Source organism: Meriones unguiculatus, chromosome 1 (genome assembly GCF_030254825.1).
Source record: "Meriones unguiculatus strain TT.TT164.6M chromosome 1, Bangor_MerUng_6.1, whole genome shotgun sequence".
Classification (NCBI taxonomy): Eukaryota; Metazoa; Chordata; class Mammalia; order Rodentia; family Muridae; genus Meriones; species Meriones unguiculatus.
This window is the reverse complement of record NC_083349.1, coordinates 67,931,895-67,953,543: the sequence shown is the minus strand read 5'-3', so window position 1 is coordinate 67,953,543 and position 21,649 is coordinate 67,931,895. Positions and strand designations below refer to the sequence as shown.

At 47.4% G+C, this 21,649-nt stretch overlaps 1 protein-coding gene across 1 annotated transcript in view; it reads right to left on the bottom strand.

Moving 5' to 3' along the window:
* Positions 1-17,394, bottom strand: part of Rbm20 (RNA binding motif protein 20) — a 182,740-nt gene extending 165,346 nt beyond the window's left edge. Inside the window, exons 1-3 of the mRNA XM_060377041.1 lie at positions 17,323-17,394; positions 15,390-15,591; positions 14,314-15,043 (exon numbers count right to left, since the gene is read on the bottom strand). Of these exons, the coding sequence (XP_060233024.1) occupies positions 14,314-15,043; positions 15,390-15,591; positions 17,323-17,394 (1,004 nt within the window). The remainder of the gene's footprint in view (positions 1-14,313; positions 15,044-15,389; positions 15,592-17,322) is intronic.
* Positions 17,395-21,649: the final 4,255 nt, after the last annotated feature.

Sequence of the window (21,649 nt, the reverse complement as noted above, 5' to 3'; positions counted from 1 at the left end):
GCTGTGAAGAGACACCACAACCAAGGCAACCGCAATAAGAGAAAGCATTAGCTGGGGGCTACCTTACAGTTCTGGAGTGTTGGTCCATGATGATCATGGTGGGAAGCAGACAGGCATGGCGCCAGAGCCGTAGCTGAGAGCTTTACAGCCTGGTCCACAGGGCAGCCACAGAAACAGAACCACTGAGCCTGGCTTGGGCTTCTGAAACCTCAAATCCCACTCTCAGTAACACACTCACTCCAATAAGACTACACCTCCTACTCCTTTGCAAACAGTTCCGCTATCTGTGGACCATAGGCTCAAACATCTAAGCCTATGGGGGGGTGTTCTCATTCAGACCACCACATCACGAAAGCATGAGGACCTGTTTGGATTCCTAGCACCCACATAAAAGGTTGGGCACACCAGTGCCTGGGTAATCCCAACTGTATGGAAGCAACAGAAAGATTCCTAAGGCTTTCTGGTCACCAGTCCAGCTGAATACCATGAGTCCTAGGTTCAGTAAGAGACCCTGTCTCAAAACTAAGGTGGGAACTGATGAAAACAACCTATAGCCTCCATGCATACCTACCCACATATGCACATACATACACACACACGTGCACCCACAGGAAAAAGAAAAACTTTGTATATGAATGTTCATGGCAGCACTATTACAATAGCCAAAGGGAGCAACCCAAATGCCCATCAAAGGATGAATGTACAGACAAATGTTGCATACTGACACAATGGAGTATTAAATGCATAAAGTGTTGATACATAAGGCTGTAGTGGAAGTTTTGGTGTCTTTAAGAACTCGGTTATGTTATATAAACATGTTTCGGGTTTTTTTTGTTGTTGTTTTGTTTTGTTTTTTTAATTCCAGGTGTGGGATATGGGGCTGATTCAGATTGTCCATAGCAGCAAACTATTTGCTTTTTGCGGGCTCTGAGATGGGCTCTTTGCCAGCTGCAGATAGTTTAATTCTGAGGACTCTGAGAGGGAATAAGTGCCAGAGCCTGGACAGAGAAACGGGGCTCCAAGAAAGAAGGTGGCTGCTGCTCCCCACTGCTGATCCTGGTTGTTGTTGATGCATTTGAGAAGCTGGAGATCTCCTGAAATGAAGATTGGACTTACCCTAAGGAATTAAGTCCCTAAACAGCAGGAGGTAGCTAAAGAGAACTCTGCCCCGGCTCCCCATGAACCTTCTTTCTCTCCTACCTGGTGTCAGGGTGCTAGAAGGGAGTGGGGTGGAGAAGGGAGGAAGAGGCATAAGAAACACAAATAAAATAGATTTTTTTAAGTGCCTACATAACGCAGTATAGATGAATCTTCAAATCACTGGGTGATGCAGGAAATGAGACAAAAATAACTCAATTTACAGTAAATGTACAAAATAGATAAACTCACAGAAATAGAAAACAGGATAAAGTTTTCAGGTACTAGGATCAGGGGATGATGCTTAACTTGTAGGTGTGTTCAGCCTTCTGCCAGACCTGGCACTTGTCATCTGTTAAGTTAACACTCAAGAGCTGTTTGAGAAAGCTGTAAACATTTGCAATTAGTCTACGGTTTTGTGTTGGGCCACATCCATAGTTGTCCTCAGCCACCGGAGACCTTCAGGCTCTGCGGTGGGTGTATCTGAGCTCTGACGGATGCCGAGTGTCGCTTAGAAATGATACAAATGTGCTGGGCCAGCATAGTGCTGAGGCTGCACAACACCGTGAATGTTCCTTTTATTGGTTGGTTTTGGTTTGGTTTTTTCGAGACAGGGTTCCTCTGTATAGCCTTGGCTGTCCTAGACTCACTTTGTAGACCAGGCTGGCCTCAAACTCACAGTGACCTGCCTGCCTCTGCCTCCCAGAGTGCTGAGATTACAGGCGTGTGCCACCAAGCCTGGCTTACCAGGAATGTTCTTGATGGTGATTTAAAATAGTTAGAGTAAATGTTATATAGTCAAACGTTAAAGGAAATAGTTAAAGAGTAAATGCTGTTGCTATGGTTTGGGTGTGGTTTGCCTTCCATGGCTTTACATGCTAACAGCTCGGTTATTAACGACGGTGTAGCAATTTTGTGTGGGGACTTTAAGAGGCAGGACTTAGTGGAAGGCACTTAGGTCCTTGGGGGTACTCCCCAACTCTTCTGGGACCCCAGTAGTTTCCCTCAAAAACAAGTTGCTATAGATTAAGGCCACTCCTACATTAAACCAATGCAGCCAAGGACTTCCTCACCACGGCCTCCAGACCATGGACTTTAAGTTTCCAGATCTGAAGAAAATTCTTCTTTCCTCAGAAAGCATGACTCTTCAGGTGTTTTGTGATAGAAACAGAAGACAAACACATTATTCCAAAGGAAATAGTTGTGATAAGTAAAAGAGCTACTTCCATTAAAGTATATACTCTGATGGTGTGTGTGTGTGTGTGTGTGTGTGTGTGTGTGTGTGTGTGAGACATACATATACATACATATATATATATAATTCTAGGAAAATACAAACTAATCTACAACAAACTAATCTACAATACAAATAATACTCATGGTTTCGGGGGTTAGGGGATCAAGGGAAGAAGGAAGGATAGATTACAACCATCAGGAAAAAACTTTCAAAGATAGTAAGTGCTTATTCTTGCCCAGCTGTTTCGGCAGTCTGGCCAGCGCTGATGAATGCTTTACATACAGGCTAGTGTACTTTGATCAGACCTGCACATAAGTGAGGGATAACGTGTCCCTACACCTCCAAATCATGGACTTTTTAAAATGCTGCTTGAGACACAGGGAGGAAGTGTTTGCTTCAGTGGTGTCTCCTAAGTCAAAGCAGGCAGCCCTTTCCTGATTCCACTCCATCCGCCTTCATGTCCTGTGGCCTCTCAGAGCAGGGGAGCACCTGCAACCGTCTGCAAAGCTGGTCCAGAAGCTCGTCTGGCAGGGAGGCGCCCTGCCCCGTGTGCCAGGTTTCAAGTCAGGAATTCCTTCTGCTATTAATAGGACATGAGACACTTTGATCATTGCTGAATCCTGGTTTTCTGAATTGGTTCAGAAATGGTCTGGTAGAACTTGGCAGGGCACTCACTTTGCAAATCAAACTATCATATCTGCTATTATTTTAGCACATGCTGAGAGGATTATGAGTGTTTATACCCTCTCTACAGCATCAAATTCAGGTCTTGCCCAACATCACAACAAGCAAATGAGAGAGTGAATCAGATGCCAACATTGGATTTGCTTATGGCATTTAAACTGAGATACAGATTTTACTTTAAACCAAAAGGCATACTTAAAGCTACAAAGTGAAAGAAGAAATAGTGGGAAAAAGTTTAAAGTGAATCACTCAGTGTGTCTTGGACTAAATCTGACCTTCTTGCAAATAATTTCAGTCATGATTTTCCAATTTCTTTTATAAATAATAGCTTTTCTCTATATTATTTTAATGATAGATACATTTTTCTAGAAATGGCAGGATCACATGAAGTTGTGTATGATCTCCAATCTAAGCCATACTCTACCGGCTGTTGCCTAAACACTTTCTCAGCTCTCCTCTGAGTACTTACTCCCTTATAAAGCTATGACTCAGTTTCTCCATCTGTAAAATGGAGAGAATAACAGCACTTATTTCCCAGTATTATTGTTGGATTTAAGAACTTTGAGAAGGAGGCGGCTTGCAAGAAGTGCCCCATGAGGGTCTTCCTGCTTGCTTTATTGCTGCTGTTCCCTTTTCACAGAGGGGAACAGTGAGGCCGGGTCTGGAACACAGAACACACAGAACCGACCCACTCCTTATTCTTTTCATTACTGCACACCATGTCCCCAGCTATTTGTGTTTTGTGTATGAAAATAAGCATTCCAAACCAGATCAGGCAAAATTAGACCGACTGTAACTTAAATCTGAACAGCATGGACAGGGTGGTAGTCACTCCCAGCTCCCAACTCAGCCAGGGGCAGGGGAAGTCATCAGCCAGGGGCAAGGGAGTCATCAGCCATTTTTAAAGTCACCTTCATATAGTTATTTACAGAAAAGAGATGAGAGGAAGGCAGGAGGATTGCCATGAGCCTGGGAAGCATGGCGAGTTGTGAGTAAGCCTGGGCTACAAAGTGCAACCCAAATCAAAAAAGAGATGAGAATGAAAACAAAGGGAAAAAAGGAAAGAGAAAAAAGTCATGTTTTTACACAGAGCTAAGACCACCCAGAACAAACCTAAAAACACACTTTAGGACCTAAGAAAAACTACATTAATCGCTTTCCATTGGCACCAAGCTGGGTTTATTGTCACTGGATGACATGGCAAAGCTGCCCTGGCTGGCTGCTGAGACCACTCAGCAGGAAAAGACACCAGAGGTGGCAGCCTGATCCCACATGCTGGAAGAGAAGAACCAGTTCCTGCCGCCTGGCCGAGCTCCACATGCACGCATAGACACACGTATACAGCACAAAATCGGCCAATCAATCAATGTTTAAAAAAAAGCCTCCTGAGAGAGGTAAGTCCCATAAGTGAGATCCAGAACATCCGGGCTCAAGCCCGCACCTGTGCTCTGCCAGCCTGAACCTACCGTCAAAGCTGCCTGGTCAGGCTCCAGACTCATCTCTTCTACAAGGAATGCTTATTGCTCTTTCTGATTCCACATGTTCAACAGACAGCATTCCTTTGAAAATTTTCAGATTAGAACAGAGAAGCGGGAGCTAGAGGGATGGCTCAAAAGTTAAGAGCACATGGTGTCCTTTCAGAAGACCCAAGCTTGGTTCCCAGCACACCTCAGTCAGGTTGCTCACAACCACCCCCAAGTCCAAGCACAGCGGATCCGCACCCTCTTCAGGCCTCCAAAGGAACCTGCACATTCAGACACATGTACTCACACCACATACCCCCCCACACACACACGAAATAGAGATTAATAAATAGTATAATAAACCTTTTTTTAAGAATAAAACCATTAAGAATGTGTTGGAAAATGGGATATTGACAGGACCTCATAGTATCATTTTACAGGTACTTACAATCAAGAGAAAAAGTCCCCTGATGGTCACTGCGATAACCACAGCATCAAACTTGGCTGAGCACAAGTCACTCTTTGTCAAAGGCCGTGAAGGCAGAATGATGGCCAGGTCATGGTCCCCTCCAGAAGAATCTTTGTCAAGAACAGGAAGACGTGGGAGTACTTGGCAAATAACATGCAAATACATTGTGAACCCAACAGGGCGGGGGGATGTCCCTACGATGTTCTCCTGAGCCTGGAGATGTAGCTCAGGAGCAGAGCATCTGCCTAGCTGGTAATAGGCCTGAAGTCAATCTTCATCACCACACACACACTCACACGTACTATACACACCACACAGATACCACATACACAGAGACACACATTCAATGTAGTATTTTTTAGAAAAAAAAAAAATGTTTTGTGAGACTAATTCCCTTAGATATGCTAATGTGATTGTGCAAGCACTTTCAAAGGTTTGAGAAGGATGAAAGAGATAACACAGAGAAATACACAAGACAGCAAAAATACAAATGTCCCTCCAAAAGCAAAATACACTATAGCACACTCAGTGCCGCGTCTTTGGTAGAAAGAATCTGTGGCAGAGAGAGGTGGGTTGGCTGGAATGACAGCAGGCGTTCTCACCCCAGAGGAAGGAGTGACACGTGTCTGCGCCCTTCAATTGCAAACAGTAGCTACCGCGTGATACAGCAGAGGCCCTCCTTTCACCCTGTCCCGAAGGGCGTGCTTTGACCAGGTATTGGGGCTTCACCATGGAGGCCCCGGAACAAGGTTGCCCTGATGGAAATGGAGGAGAAAAGGCAAGGTCTGGCTCTGTGGCAGGAAGACAGAGGATGCCCTGGAAAGACCCCATCTCTGGCCATACATGGAAACCGAGGCACAGGGAGGGACCACACTGCAGCACTGCTCCTTCCTCTCCATCACGTCCTGTGGCAGAGGTGAGGGTCATCATGGAGAGATAAATCTCAAATGCCTTTCATTTCTCTCTCCAGTTCCACACTAACAAAAAGGTGGATGAAGGCTTAGTGATTCCAGCCAGTGCGACCACTGCCTCACTGTTCCGCCTTCCTAACGCTCTTAACTTCCTGGTGTTTTCTAAAGGGGAATCATCACAGTGTGCTCCTCCACTGCAGTAGAATACACCCACTGGAAAAAAAAAAAAAAAGGAAATGGGAAAATAAAAAAAGACAAATTGCAACTGTGCAAGAGCCAGAACTTCAGCTGACCTCTTAATGCGTGCACTTAGATTTCCTCCTCAAGTTGTCCCGCTTGTTTGTTTCTTTCTTTGTCTGTCTGTCTGTGTCTGTCTGTCTGTCTGTCTGTTTCTGAGACAGGGTTTCTCTCTGTAGCCCTGGCTGTCCTAGAACTCACTCTGTAGACCAGGCTGGCCTCGAACTCAGAGATCCTCCTGCCTCCCTAGTGCTGGGATTAAAGGTGTGTGCCACCATGCTCCCCCAGTTAATAATATTTGGAACTCACTTTATATTAATAAATGCAAGATAATAGTATCATTCTAATGTTGATTTATATATTATACATGTATGTATATTTATAAATGACACTTGTGCAAAAACACGATTTAAGTTCCTGAATGAAAAATATCTACCTTTTAACTTTTTTCTCTTGTCATCAATACTGAAATATTTTTGTTCATCTTATGCATGCACATAACTTACATATAATTCAATCCCCTTCTTGTTTTGTTTTGTTTTGTGTGTGTATGTATGTTTGTTTGACACAGGGTCTCTCTACACAACCCTGGCTGTCCTAGCATTTACTGTGTAGATCAAACGTCTCAAACTCACAGACATCCACCTGCCTCTGCCTTCTGAGTTCTGGAATCAAAGGAGTGCGCCACCATGCCCAGCTAGTTCAAGCAAGACTAAAGCACACTGGGAAGATGGCTGAGCAGGGAAAGGGCTTGCTGCTAAAGCATGAGGACCTGAATTCGGAAGGCCAGCTCCTAGATAAACAGAGGCGAAGGCACAGAGCTGTAAGCACAGCACTCGGAGAATGGAGAGACAGGAGTTCTCAGGGTTCAAAGAGCTAGTCTCAGCCGCCACCGCCAGCTCCAGGTTCACTGAGGGAGCTTGTCTCAAAAATAGGGCCGAGAGAGCTTGAAGAAAACACCTGGTACTGACCTCAGCCTGCAAACCGCAGGACTCGTACTGGAGTAATCATAACCTCGAATGATGGGAAATAGTTTTCAGCAGGTGGAGTGCTGCCTGGGGAGCGCATCCCGGCTGAGTGCGGGGGGGGGGGGGGGGGGGGGCTCAGCCACACTCTCTTCCGCTGGTATGTTTACATTTCTGCCAGTGGAATCAATTGCAATGCCAAGCAGGTCCCCACCTGCCTGTGTGAAATCCCTCCAGTTCAAAGTGAGAAGCACAGGGCCATTTCTTAAATTGAGACTGGGATTCCCTCCCACCCCCCGAAAAACCCAAAGATTTACTCTAATGCCTCTAAGCCATCAACAGTCTAAAATAATATATTTATAACCTCAGCATTTTAAAGATAAAAGAAAACAGCTTTAAAGTTTCTCCTGTCCAGTAACACTGGCATACTTCTGACTTTAAATTATAGCACGGATGCAAATATTTTCACAAAGGCTAATGAAAGTGCCTCTCTCTTCCGCTGTTGTTTTTCTCACAAATATTACCTATGCCCACAGCCGGAACTTAAGCCAAGTGAGACATCCTCCCTTATCAGAGACAGAGACATGCTCCCTTATCAGAGACATGCTCCCTTATCAGAGACATGCTCCCTTATCAGAGACATGCTCCCTTATCAGAGACATGCTCCCTTATCAGAGACATGCTCCCTTATCAGAGACATGCTCCCTTATCAGAGACATGCTCCCTTATCAGAGACATGCTCCCTTATCAGAGACATGCTCCCTTATCAGAGACATGCTCCCTTATCAGAGACATGCTCCCTTACCAGAGACATGCTCCCTTACCAGAGACATTCTCCCTTATCAGAGACATGCTCCCTTATCAGAGACATGCTCCCTTATCAGAGACATGCTCCCTTATCAGAGACATGCTCCCTTATCAGAGACATGCTCCCTTATCAGAGACATGCTCCCTTATCAGAGACATGCTCCCTTATCAGAGACATGCTCCCTTACCTGCCAGGTGGGGCTGGCGGAGTAGGGAAGCATTCTGCATTATAACCACTCAGCCATAGTTCTCCCGGAATCTGGTTCTAGGATCGGACTGTCCATCATTCCAGTCTCCAGAGAGGTGGGATTAGGAAGGTTAACTGGCTTGTCCAGGCCACCTACTCCCAGGTCAGCTTTTCTCTTTTTACTCTCTGACACACTTTTTCAGAAATCCAATAATAAAGATGCTCATTTGAACAAAGATGCTTATTTTACACTGGATGGTGTCTGGTTGATCCTACGTTGATCCGCTTAGTAGTAAACTAAAAATAAATACCTCTGCCCAAAAAAATTAAAGAAAAATACATGCATGCACACCACATACTCTTGCACACACACAGTCATTTTCCGCTCCTAACACTGAAGGTCAGGTTTATGGCAGATCTAGTGAGCTGGGATACGGGGGTACAGCACTCAGGAGCTCGAGGCAGGAGGATCAGGAGTTCAAGGCCAGCCTTCACTATATAGTGAGTTTTCGGCAAGCTTGGACTAAATAGTGAGTTTGGGGTTTGCCTAAACTTCTGTAATATCCTGTTTGTTTGATTGTTTGTTTGTTTGTTTGTTTTAGAAGGTTGAGTTAATGAAATTCAGAAATTTCATTTATGGAAATTTCTGCAGAAAAGTTACAAAACTGAAAAATATTTGTGCTGTTCAGGTAGCCTTGAGTAGAGTCTCAGGTTTAAGGTTAGCGTTTCTCAGTCTGGGTCAGAGCAGAAAGTGACAACTGAGAGCCGATGGGTAAGTGTGATCGAGAGAAAGCAGGTACAAAGAAAAGACAGAAGCAAAAGGCCCTAGTACATCCTTAAAGCAAACACCCACACTAAAGGCAGGGAAAGCGGCGTGAAAACTGCCTTGATGGAATAATGATGCCCCCCTCAGACACAGACATGACCCCAGCTTCTGTTTCTGAACACATGGAATGATTTATTCTGCAAACTGAGCTGTGAGTTATTAACACATCTTCCTGCAAGTTGTCCCGCTGCTCCCTTCTTACCCATAAAGCACATTTAACATCAGTCTATGCCTCCTCCCTCCAGGTCTGCTGTCAGCAAGACAGAAACATCGCCTTGTAAACCACCAGGAGACCTCTCTTGTAAAGCCCAGCAGTGGCTGCAGCAGTTGAAGAAGGCTTTAGGTATTCAATATGTGTAACGTATCTAAAACTCAGGAAGAAAATACGGGGATGGATCCCTTCTTTTCAATCACCTCCCCAAATGGCAGGAGATTAGGCCAGTCCCCAAACTCGCCATGTTAAAGACTGAGACTTCCCTAGGGCCCCATTGGGCGAAATGGCCACCCACTGAGCCTTCCCGAAGCCCACCAGGACGGCTGGAAATCCAGTGTACACTGCAGATTCAAAATGGGCTTCATAATTAGAACCAGGAAGTCTGTGCTGAGACAGGTGGGAACAGGCCACATGAAGGATGGCAGCAGACAGAGTACCCAGATCACCCCTGTTCATTAGCCAGGCATGGAGCACTGCACGCTGCTTCCGGCTGAACAAGAATTACCGTCTTTGCTCTAATCCTGCTTCATAGATCATTTTGCTATCAGCAAAACTTCACGTCACTCCAAAGACAGTCCCTTACACCCAAAATGGATCCGCAGAAACTTCATGTTAAAATATACAAAATAACATCAATCAGGCCACCCCAAACTAGATCACCACAGGGTGGGAAATTCCTCTTTGGGTTCCCACTGGTTCAGGCTTCTCCCATGCTTAGCTTCCACGGTTAGTGTAGCCTATTTTAATTTACATGCAGTGAGTGCTCAGCATTTTTTGTGTGTTTGTGTTTATCAATGCTGTGAAGTTCAATCATGTTGCTTTATTTGCTCGAGAATTGGGGCAGCATGTGGGCAGCGGAAGAAAAATCAGTTTTAACTGCCATCAAGAACCTGACACCCGAAAGAAAAATAAATCAGAGAAGAGAGAGAAACTGGCTGATATGGGAACGTTTGCCGTGTGGATTGAGAACCCCCAAGCCCAGACGATTAGGGCAGGCCAAGAGATCTTACCCAGCCAGAGTTCAACTCCAGTTGACAGAGGATCCAGTTAAATTTGTTAGTTTCTTAACTAAAGTGATAGCAAATGAAGAAGCAGATAGCAGAATAAGAGCAAAATCGAAATTCTCTCCTCCACGTAGGCACTCGTAGCAGCTCGCCATGTGTCCCCTCAGTTACCGTGACTGAAGGACATAGTGTCCTACATTTCATAATTCTGATCTTTCAGGCAATTTGAGAAAAACTTGTAACAGGACGGCTACACTTATCATCCAGAAACACGTAGAAGGGAAGGAGAGCTTTCGAGCAAAATTCCATTTAAACATAAACTGGAGAAGCAGAGACGTCAGAGCATTACCACGGCGTCTTTTCTCGCCCCTACTCGGGTGGGCTTAATCCTTGCAGATGTTTTCCCTGCCAAATACTTGTCTTATGTGTAGTCTAAGACGGTGTTTAAAATTTCCAAAATTCCTTCTACAAATGTGTTCTTACTCCCCTGGAAAATGGCCTCAAACTGATGTTAGGAACTGACACAGATGTTGGAAACTCCATCCTCCATCCAGAAAAGGACCAGATATGTCTGCGAGGTAGTGGTCCTTTTTGGCAAATTCTTAATTTCTCCCTCTAATTATGAATAGAATTATCAGCACACCAAGCAAAGTGGATGAATATCATGTCAGATCAGAATTTGCCTGCATACCGCATACACCTACCCATTGCATGGAGAGCCCCCGGAACGAAGGTTGTCTGTTAAACTGCTGCTGAAGAGGCCACTTGTAACATGCTCTGTTCTGAGTACTCAGCCTTCAAATGCCAACACTAAGCAAACACGAAAGGGTAAGTCAAGGCTGGACCCCTGTCTTCATAAGGCAACGTTGCCATGCTGGGGTGCCAGCTATCTAATGCTAAACCAATTGTCTTTTATTTACTTGAACATGACCTGGAAAGGAGAAAGTCGTTCACCCATACTCAAACTAAATATGCAACCTGATGCCTCATATTAATAAAACAATCTTGCAGCAAGTCAAAATAATTTAGAAAAATCATCCTTCTGGTTGACTTCATAAAGGTATGTGCGTTTAGCACTTTTCTTCGTACTTAGAGGTATGTCTTGTAATCCCATCTGTCCTTTGACATTCACAGTTGCAACTCTATCTTTATTCTGATGTTTAGAAACTTATAATCTAAAATTTAAATGCCTGTTGTCCAATGTTTATAATGTCTTATAAATCAAATATTATATTTGATCTTAAAGCACATAATTAAAATACTTTTAAAAATAAGCTAGCATCAAGATTTGAGAATAAAAAAAAAAGATTTGAGAATATAAATCTTGCTAAAAACGTTCACAACAAATACCAACATTTTCTTCTGCTAACATGAGAAATAAATCTGTCTTTCTTTTTAAATAAAATTATTTTGATTTCCTAACTCATTAGGTAGCACCTTATGTGATACAATGACAGTCCCGCTTTGGGCCAACTTGCATAACACATATTTAAAACAAAACTTTCTCAGGATCCTCGTTATGTGATTGTAACCTGGTCCACTCTCAGGGACAACCAGGAGCAACAGGGACATGGCTGGCCCTCAACTGAAGTTAAAAACACAACGATAAGAAAAACAAGGACATAGACCTGACTCGAACAGGAGGGCCCCACAGATGAGCGGGAGGGCAGTGAGCCGGACGCCAGTGACACCAACACCGGGCTGAGTTCCACTGTTCATCCTCGAATCTCCAGTGCTTCATTAGTTAAGTGCAACACTAAGAACAAAACCCGTTTTCATCTTCACCACGGTTTCACCAATGGCACTGACCTTGCTCAGAATGAAAGCCATTGCTAATCAGCCAACACTGATCTTAAAAGGTGAAAAGATTCCTATAATCCCTAAATGCTTCCCGACCTGAAGATTAATGTCTCGTCATTGAAATAGAGTGAAACTTAGGGATGACTTAATGACCTCACTGGACTAACTACAAAAAACAAAGGCGCACTTAGAATATTTAATATGGTTTCAATTAAAAAAAAAACTTTTAATGGACAGCTTTAGTTCACAAATGCCTCCAGATCCTGGGTGGGGCAGAGAATTCACTTGCGGCCAAAGGCAGGCAACCGGCTACCTCTTCTTAAAGATGGCTGATGCAAACAGTCTCTCTTACCAACATAAAAATGGTCGCTCAGATTAAATTATGCAAACGTAGTTTCAAAATAGCTCGGGTTTCAGCGCATTACAGATGGGCCTGCGAAGTACCTGCGGTGCTGCGCCCAGTTCCAGAGGGATTTCTGTGCCACAGAGGGAGACGCACACCCCCAGTGTTCCTTATAAAGCTCTGAAATGTCAGAGCACGAATGTCAAATCCCAGGGTACATCCACCTGCCTGGGACATTGTCCCGAAACATGGATCCGTCACCAGCCCATGGCGCTCCGAAGAGCACCAGGCCTACAAGCAGAAGGGCCCATCTTTAAAAGCATCCCTCCTGTCTTTTAAAACTTACATATTTTTCGCTGAAACTTTCCAAACCGAGTTGTGTGTGTGTGTGAATGTATAGTTTATATTATTAATTATGTGAAGAAGCTAAAACATATCTTAAATTATCCATTCCCACAAATTGGCTTTTTTTTTCCTTTCCTGGCAATACTTCAAACAGCTATCTATAAAGATATTTTTTTCTGGAAATAAAAAGTTCTAGCATTCTTCTACTTAAAACTGAGGGGAAATGCAGGCTAAGTACTGAAAACGGCGGTTTTGATAAACAGCTCGCAGGCTGATAGCAGGACACAAAGCACCGGTTCACGGAGAAAGATAGTGTTTCATATTCATAACTGATCAACCTGGATGTTTTAGTAAGTAAACTTTAGATTTAAGCAGTTTTTATCAGTTGGTTTATATTTATGTGGAGGGCGAAAGAGAAACTTCAAGAGTTACATAAAGTGTCAGTCCTCTTTAGTATTTGTTGAAACGCTTTACAAAACAAGGGCTAAAAAACCACCTTAGGAAATGTTTTCGCTTTTAAAAGGTTTCATATTGCAAGTAGCTGAAAGCTATGTAAAATATCAAAGTTTAAGGCCAACAGCTTTGTAAGGGAAATAGTACTTTGGGATTGGACCAGCCAACAGATAGGGAACCATTTTGTCCTGAAACGCGACACCGCCGTTATTGATGGCAAATGTGAATTTTCACTCTTTGAATTACGTAACTCAGTTTTTCAAATCAGTAATATTTGACTGCTGTTTGCTTCCATTTACATTTCCACGTTTGTTGTTTTCATAGCACGTTGGAGTGAGTCTACATAACCCCCAACATGAGTCCAGCCACCCTAAAAACCTTCAGCTCCCCTGCAGGTTTTCCTGAGTTCACACATACCAGTCTAGTGTCAGTTAGCTTTGTGGAAGCCCTCATTCTTAAACGATTTTTCAGGACTTTGTCACAGGCTGACCAAGCCTGAAGCAAAATCAAAGACCCTTCGAATAATCCAACATTCTAGGCCTCAAACTCAAAACAAAACTTGTTTAGGGACGGAGGAGACGAGACATCAGCACTTCGCTTTCTAAGCTCCACAGAGCGGCTGAGGAGCTTCCCGGGACCCTGGCCACCCCGGCCTACGACAGACATGGAAATTCTCAACCTGAAAGTTCACCCTGCAGCGCACGGGGACCGTCTCTGCGGCGGAGAGCGCTCTGCAAGGGCCATGTTGTAAACTGTTCGCGCGGTTTACAGGCCCTCAACTCCCTATGCCCAAAAGTCTCTCACGGACTTCACCAAAGGTGGTTTTGTCCTTAGTGGCGACACCTCGCACACCCTTCTCCAGGCGTGCACGCTCACGCTTGGTCTCTAAGGACCAGAAGGTGAAGGGAAAAAAAAGGCTCTGGGCCACTCTCCCCAACCTCGAGCCTACGTAGTTAAAATTGTAAAAAGTCCAGCAACATTCCAGAAGGGAAAACGGTAGAACATGCGGGAAAACAAGAACTTATTTCCCCCGAATAACTTGACGGCCTTCTCCCCAGTCTGAGCAGAATGACAGGGACCCTGCCCGGAGGGCCAGCAACACTTCAGACCCGAGCGGGGCGAGGGAGCTTAGCAAAGACTAGAAGTGAAGGCGCAAGGGGGGTGGCGGGGGGCACGGGACCCTGGGGTGTGTCCCCGGAGCCTCCGAGCCGCGCACCCTTCTCCCTCTTACTTTTGGATGATCTGGGGCAGGCCGGCTGGCGGCGGCGGCGGCGGCGGCGGCGGCGGCGGCAGGGGCTGCATCCCTCGCTGGCACGGGGGCGCGGGGGGGCCCTGGACACCGGGCACGACGCAGGCATCTCTGTCGGGCTGCTCGGGACCGCTGGGATCCGCGTCCTGGCTCATGGCTGCTGCCAACAGCACGCGCGGCGACACCGGCCCGGGCTCGCGGCGGAGAGCGCGCGGGAGGGGCGGTCCGGGAACGCGGGCGCTCACTGGCCGGGGTCCCCGTGCCCAGTCCCCTTGTCCTTCTCGGGAGCGCGAGGAGGAGACGCGAGGCTTGGGGAGGAGACAGTCCGCGCGGCACCGCCTCCTCCACCTCCCGCCGCTCCCGCTGGGCGGCTGGCTGCGCGGGGGGCAGGGGACAGGGATAGGGGGGCGTCTCCGGGCGCCCAGGGGCTGCTGTGCGCGGGGTGAGCGGGGCAGCTGTGCCTGCCCACCCGAGGCGCAGGGAGCTGGGACGCAGAGCCGCGGCCGCCGCGAGCCCTTCGGGGCGCCCGCGGGAGAGGCGACACGCCCGCCCACCTCCCTCCGCCCCGCGGCTCCTTCCGGAGCGCACAGCCCCGGGCTCCGGCCGGATCCCGCCGACGGCGCAGCGCGCAGCGCGCCCGGGGCCGGGCATCCTCCCGCCGCGGGAGCCCGGCCAGCGCCGCTGGAACGACCCGACCCGGCCACATCCTTCCCTGGGCGGGTGGGACAGCAGTCTCGGGCGCAGAGGGTCAGGCCCGGGGCTCACCTCCCTGGCAGGTCCAGCTGGGGCTCCAGGGGACCCTGAGGCGACGGGCGGGGTAGCAGGGGGCTCGTTTCTTTTTCTTTCCACCCAAAAGACCCCACCCGGACCCCTTGAGAGCAAAACCAAAACCAGGCACACGTTTCGCTCGTGTTTATTGGCACATCTCCGCGGAAGTTTGAGGATGAGGCTTCACCGGCTCTGCTACCTGCCCCGAGTCCGCCCGCCCCCGGCACCTGTGTGCGCGGGGGGTGGCAGCTGGGCACTGACGCTTCTCAGGTGAAGGGAGGCTCAGATACCGCGCGTCGGGGAGACAGGCCGCCTGGACCCAGCAGGGCCGTGGGGACCCCGAGGCGCCCTCCGGCTGCGCGGGCCGCCGGTGCTCAGGACCTGGGCGCGGTATCCAGGCTCCGCGCTTCCAGCCAGCGTGCCTCCAGCGGTCCCCAGGCCTGGAGTCCTGTCTGCCTGCTGCGCACAGCTGCTGACAACTACTTGAACTCTCTGAAAGATACGTTTTTAATTCCTTCCTGACTCTTGGGTCAATTTCCTACCTTTTGAAACCTCTGTGCTTTGCCACCCTACCGTGCGGTGGGCGTGAGCTCTCTCCCCCCTCCCTCTATCCTATAAGCTTATGCTATCAATTACAATTATTCTTACACCTCACATCATTCGCAGTTCACACAACTAAATCTAACAACAAAATATTCGGGCGGTGGTGGTGCACACCTTTAATCCCAGCACTCCACTCAGGAGGCAGAGGCAGGTGATCTCCGTGAGTTCAAGGCCCGCCTGGTCTACAGTTTGAGTTCTAGGACAGACAGGGCTACACAGAGAAAGCCTGTCTTTAAAAAAACAAAAAAAAAAAAAAAAAAAAAAAAAAAAACCAAGCACGTTGTCTGAAGACGTGCGGCTAGAAAGTCTTGTCCAGTTTTCTGTAGTTGTTTTTTGTCTAAATTCTTGACTATGACTTCCAAGCACACCATCTTACACACACACACACACACACACACACACACACACACACACTCACTCCCTTAACCCCGGAGGGAAATGACCTGAAACTAACGCTGCAACTCTCCCAGAAATGAAAATGAACGAAGTCTTCCCAGAAGTCCCCACTGAAACTTGTGCGGGAGAAGGCTCAGACCTCTGGAAAGGGCTTTGCGGTCACCGGGACAGATCTGTCCACGAGTCTGGACTGCAGTGCACCAGTGCAGACATCCAGTCTACGGGTTGGTTAGCAAATGCTGAGGAAATTAGGGGTAATGAGGGCCTGCTTCCATGGCAGGGTTCGGGGTGTTTCTTGCAGGAGGGTTCAGAGCCAAGGTTTTCACAGGCAGAACTCTACACTTCAAACCTAGCCGACAGAATAAGGTATTTCTTAAAGCCCTAGTGTGAAATGGACAGTGTGGACGCCACGCTGGTGCTGTCATTAAAGACTTAACAGCATGGAATTCTGTGGGATTCTTTCTGTGGAAATGGTGGAGAGGAACCAGAATGGGGGGGATTTGGGTGGAGAGGGGCCAGGATGTGGGGGTGAATTTGGAGAATGAACATTCACTGGGCTTTTTTTTTTTTTTTTTTTTTTGCTTTATTTGAATTTGAACTTAAACAAACAAACAAAATATGATCCACAGGCATTTTCCCCAGAAATCTTATTTCCATGATGATAGCTTAGTTTTTGCCGTTTGTGACGCAGAGGACAGCACTGAGGCAGAAGCCTTCAAGGTGACTGAGCCAGATCGGGGTTGATCTGAGCAATCATTTCAGTTTTCCAAGTCAAACATTGAACAATTGAGGGGAGTTTACTTTTCCTCACTCCTCGTCTAGAAGTAACAAACACAGGCACGCACACACACACGCACACACACACGCACACACACACACAGATAAAGACCCCTGCACCCCGCCTTGTTTTGTAGCCTGGATAATTAATATCACTGGCTTTCAGACTCTGTTTTCTCACGCCTGTTCATGTAATGCCACCACTTTTCAGACAGAGAAGCTTCAAGAACACGTGCAAGGTCGCTGGGTGCAGAACAGCAGAGCTGGCGAGCAGAGACTGTTCTGCAGCTCACTGCCCTTGACTCAGAGGGGACATCACCTACCTTTCTGGCTGATGCGATCACTCCTCTGCAGAAGGGGTCATTTCAGGTGTGCGGCCCCTCCTGTCCGTACGCCAGGAGATGGTGAAGTGCCGTGCCCCGCAGCCAGGGAGGCTGGGAGACACACCTCATTCTCTGCTGCAAGAAGTGAAAAGTGCTGCAGCCTTTTTCCTTGTGAGCTGCACTTGTCCATTAACATCGCAACAAGGTTGGAGAGGGGAAGAGGGAGGACGGGGAAGGACAGTGAGGAAGCAAACCCAGGCAAGGTGCAAAGACAGACAAGTATGAATGCCACAAGGAAGCCTGCTGTTTGTATGCTAAGTGAAAAACTATATTTTCGAATTCCAACACAGAAAATTGGCTGGGGAGTTAGTTGCCTTCCTAGGAATTTTCCTCTAAGTTTATGTGTAGCCACCGTGAAAGCTGTGCTTTCAGGGGAATTGACTGATATCACTCATGATAGCAGAATCTCGAGGCAACCAAATGAGCAGTGGGGAAGGGGTTGGTGCAGGCAAAGATGGCCTTACTTCCGGCTGAGCAGCTCTCAACAGGGAGATTTCTGCCGGCTCAGGAGAGATTTCCTGAAAGAAAATACAAGTCTCTCAAGAGCATTGCATCGTGACTAAATGTTCTAAATAGAACTTCTTCGGGGAAATTAGACAAGTGAGTAATTATCAATAGCAAGTATCACTAGAAATTCGGATGTGGCAAGAGCCTTTTCCTTGTGTGGACTTTAAACATTTGGAATAAAACTTATTGAAATTTATCCAATTTGAATTTTCACTTTGAACATTGTTTTTAGTAGCAATAAAACTTAACGATTGACTTCGGCTACCAACCATTAACAACATCAAGTAATTAATAAGATGATTTTTTGCTGTTTTTGTTTTAATTTTGTTTTTGTTTTTGTTTGTTTGTTTGTTTTTCCAGACCAGGTTTCCCTGTATAACAGCAGCCCTGGCTGTCCGGGAACTCTCTTAGTAGATCAGGCTGTCCTTGAACTCACAAAGATTCTGCTTCCAAAAGGCATGCACCACCATGCCTGGCTCAAGATGTTTGTTTTTCACTTAGCTTTTAATTACATTTTTATTGATTGGTGCATGTGTAGCAGTCAGAGGTCCTCTGCAGAAGTCAGTTTTCCCCCGTGGACCTGAGTGACTTGAGTTCAGCAGCTGTGGATGCAAACGCCTTAACTGACTGATCCATCTTGCCACTGGAAATGTTTATTTTTTCAAAAGCAAAAATCCATCATATTGAATGAAAGAAAGACGCTGGACAGCGTATTGTTCAGATTTCAGCCCTGCCTTTGTGGAGGCACTAGCAACGCCATTAGAGACAGTTATGTAGGGAAAGCACAGTTTACCAGTAGTCATGTCCACACACTCAGAATCTAGTAGTCCTGCAATTCAGAATACATTTTACACATCCAGACCCAAGTGTATCAGCTCATCTGGACAGTAACAGCAACTGTTGCCATTCCTTGAATGTTTACCCCCCACTAATTTTTACAACCATATTGTTAGGTAGTGGCTGGGGTTACTGTTGTTGTTTTGAACCCAGATAGGCACGCACTGTACCAACTGAGCTTGACCAGCTGCGCTTGATGGTCCTTTCCTGACCATCTTACAGATTGAAACAACAGCCGCTTAGCTAACGGGGAAGCCAGGACCCGACTCTCCCTTTGCCAGCCCATCCTTGGCCTCCCTTATCTCCACTCTCCCTGGTTTCTTTTCTGGCCCCGCTGGTGGGCATTATCTGTTCACCAGTCTCTCCTGCGGATGTTTGTAAGCAATCAAGAGCTCCATCCAGTCTTCACAAGAATCATCTCTCTGAAAAAAACAAACAACAAAAAAAAAAAACCAAACAAACAAACAGGAGAGACCGGCTGAAAGATGCTGTTTAAAAATAATGTGGTTACTCATGGGACTGGATGCGCATTTGAATGTGAAGGAGACAGTCGGGAACCTTAGCTGAGGAACAGTGAGGACATCACCCAAGTTAGGCTCTTTTCTGCCTAACAACCAGAGGACGTCTCTCATTGGCTGCAGGAGAGAGCTTCACCTCCATCTCATTGGCTGGGAATTTAGCAGCCGGGCTCTCTGTCCTCTAACACTGCCTGGGGCAGGTACTGTGTTGTGATCAAAGTGGCTGTAGGTTGGGAGCCCAGAAATCCAGGTTCTGGAGCACTAGATGGGTACACGCCAGGTCCCCCCATGACCCTGAACGGAAAAGCAGTTATCCCAAGCCGGAGACACCAGCATCACGGCCCCAAGCCCCAAGGGTACCGTGCTTATTTCTGCCACTGGTTCAGAACCTGGCAACAAATCAACCCAAGTGCAGGCAGAGTCCAGAATTCCAGTGGCCCCGAGTGGCAGCGCCCAGGCTGACCTGGCCCGGGCTTCCTGGAAAAACAGGGTTCTGAAGTAGGCCCGGATATCCCAGAAAAGACTTTCTCTCTTTTGCTGTTGAGAAGAAAATTAAGGTAGGATCCAGAACGGCTTTGTGCTGTGAACCAGTCATTGCTGAATCCCTCATGGGCAGGAGGAAGATAAAGTGATGGAGCTCTGACATGCATGTGGGAGAAATACTAGCTGCTGGCTAATTGAGCGATTTAAGTTCCATAGGGCTCTGCACCCCCTGGGGAGACCCGGCTTCCACACTACATGCTTAATCCCTGGAGAATGTCACTGTCACTCAGAGGCCCCAGAGAAGCAATCAGTGCTTCTGGGAGAGGGGGATTCCTTTATCCCGCCCCTCCCCCCGCGCCCTCCCCTGTCTCCTCTTATCACTTGCCCGCCTGTCTGTCAGGCCAGTTGGTCATCAGAGCACAAACATTTCAGGCTGTGTGCCCACCGGCTCTGGGATCAGGTGACCATTATGGAAGGCTACACCGGAGGCCTCCGCATGCCAGCGTGTCGCCAGGAACAGCCAGAGCCTGTGACGTGCTGACCTCACAGAGTGGGCACGCATGCAGCTGGCCTGAAGTGATTGTGGCTTCCTGGTGTGGCTTCTTTGATCATCCCAAGGCCACCCCGAAGGCACTGCAAACCCTCCTTGGTTCCCTCCGCTCAGACTCTGGGGTAGGAGACCTAGCCCTAGGGTCGACGAGCCAATAGTTCAGGTCCCTTCCCTCTTAGAACCTCCATGTTACTTTCTGAAAGACAGAAACAGAGCCAAGCGTGGTGTCACATTCCTGTAATGCAGGCATTAAGGAGGTGGAGGCAGGAGAATTAGGAATTCAGAGTCATTTTTGGCTACTTAGGGAGTTTAAGGCAAGCCTGGGACACATGAACCCTACCTCAGAAAAACAGAAAGAACTTTGTGGGTGAGATGTGAGAGTTCAATGAAAAAGCAAGCCAGTGTCATCTGGCTTCTGGTGGGACTTAACAAGCCACTGTGATTGACTTCCCATGAGGTGAGGTTGATAGTCATCATACAATCTTTCTCTAGGCCAGGATGTCATCACCCTCTGCGTGGACAAGCCCTGGGTGAAAAGAGGCCATCAAGAAACAGGCAAAAGAGGCACAGGGCATTGACCGGGAACTCATGGTGGCTGGAGAACTCACACACCTGGGTTTGGGTCCTGGTTCTGCCCCTTGCCATTCAGCTGCCAAGCGCAAGCTACCTAAACTCTCCGTACTTCTCGACCTCGCTCATCCGTAAGATGAGCATGACAGATTCTCCACTCTTGTTGGCTCAGGGTCACCTCTCAGGACATACGGCTGTGGTGACGCTAGTCCATCTGCTCCCATCATCTTACAGGACAGCAGGACAGAGGGTGGGGCTCTGGTCCCTTTGCTTTCTGGAAGGGAGAGGACTCAGAGCGGGGATTGCCCACTTCTTGGACTGTTTCCCTAAAAAAGACTTATTTCAGGTGGTTTAAAGATTCCTAAAGAGCCAGTCGTGGTGACCAACGCCTTTCTTTAGTCCCAGCACTCAGGAGGCAGAGGCAGGTGGATCTCTGTGAGTTCAAGGTCGGCCTGATCTATAGAGCAAATTCCAGGACAGCCAGGGCTACACAGAGGAGAAAATGAAAAAGTCCTGAACTGGTAGAATGCAGACACATCCCTGGGCTTGACACCAGCACCACATGATCTGCACATAGTAGCACACACCTGCAGTCCTAGCACTCAGAATGCGGGGGCAGGAGAATCATGACAGCAAGCTCATCCTTGGCTACATGGTGAACTCAAAGGCAGCCAAGGTGAAGACCTGATCCCTACCACACGAAATGTGATTGGGAAACCGTCTGTGCAAATGTAATCAAGTTAGGGTATGAGTGTGAAGGTGACGCCTAATCCAACACAATGGGTGTCTTAACAGAGAAGGGACACAGCTACACACAGCACAGCCTCACATAGAGGATGGGAACTGAAGGGTTACTCTTACAGCTGTGAGCTAAGGAGCTTCAAAAGATTGGCAGCGATTGGTTGCCAGAAGCCAGGGAGGTGGGG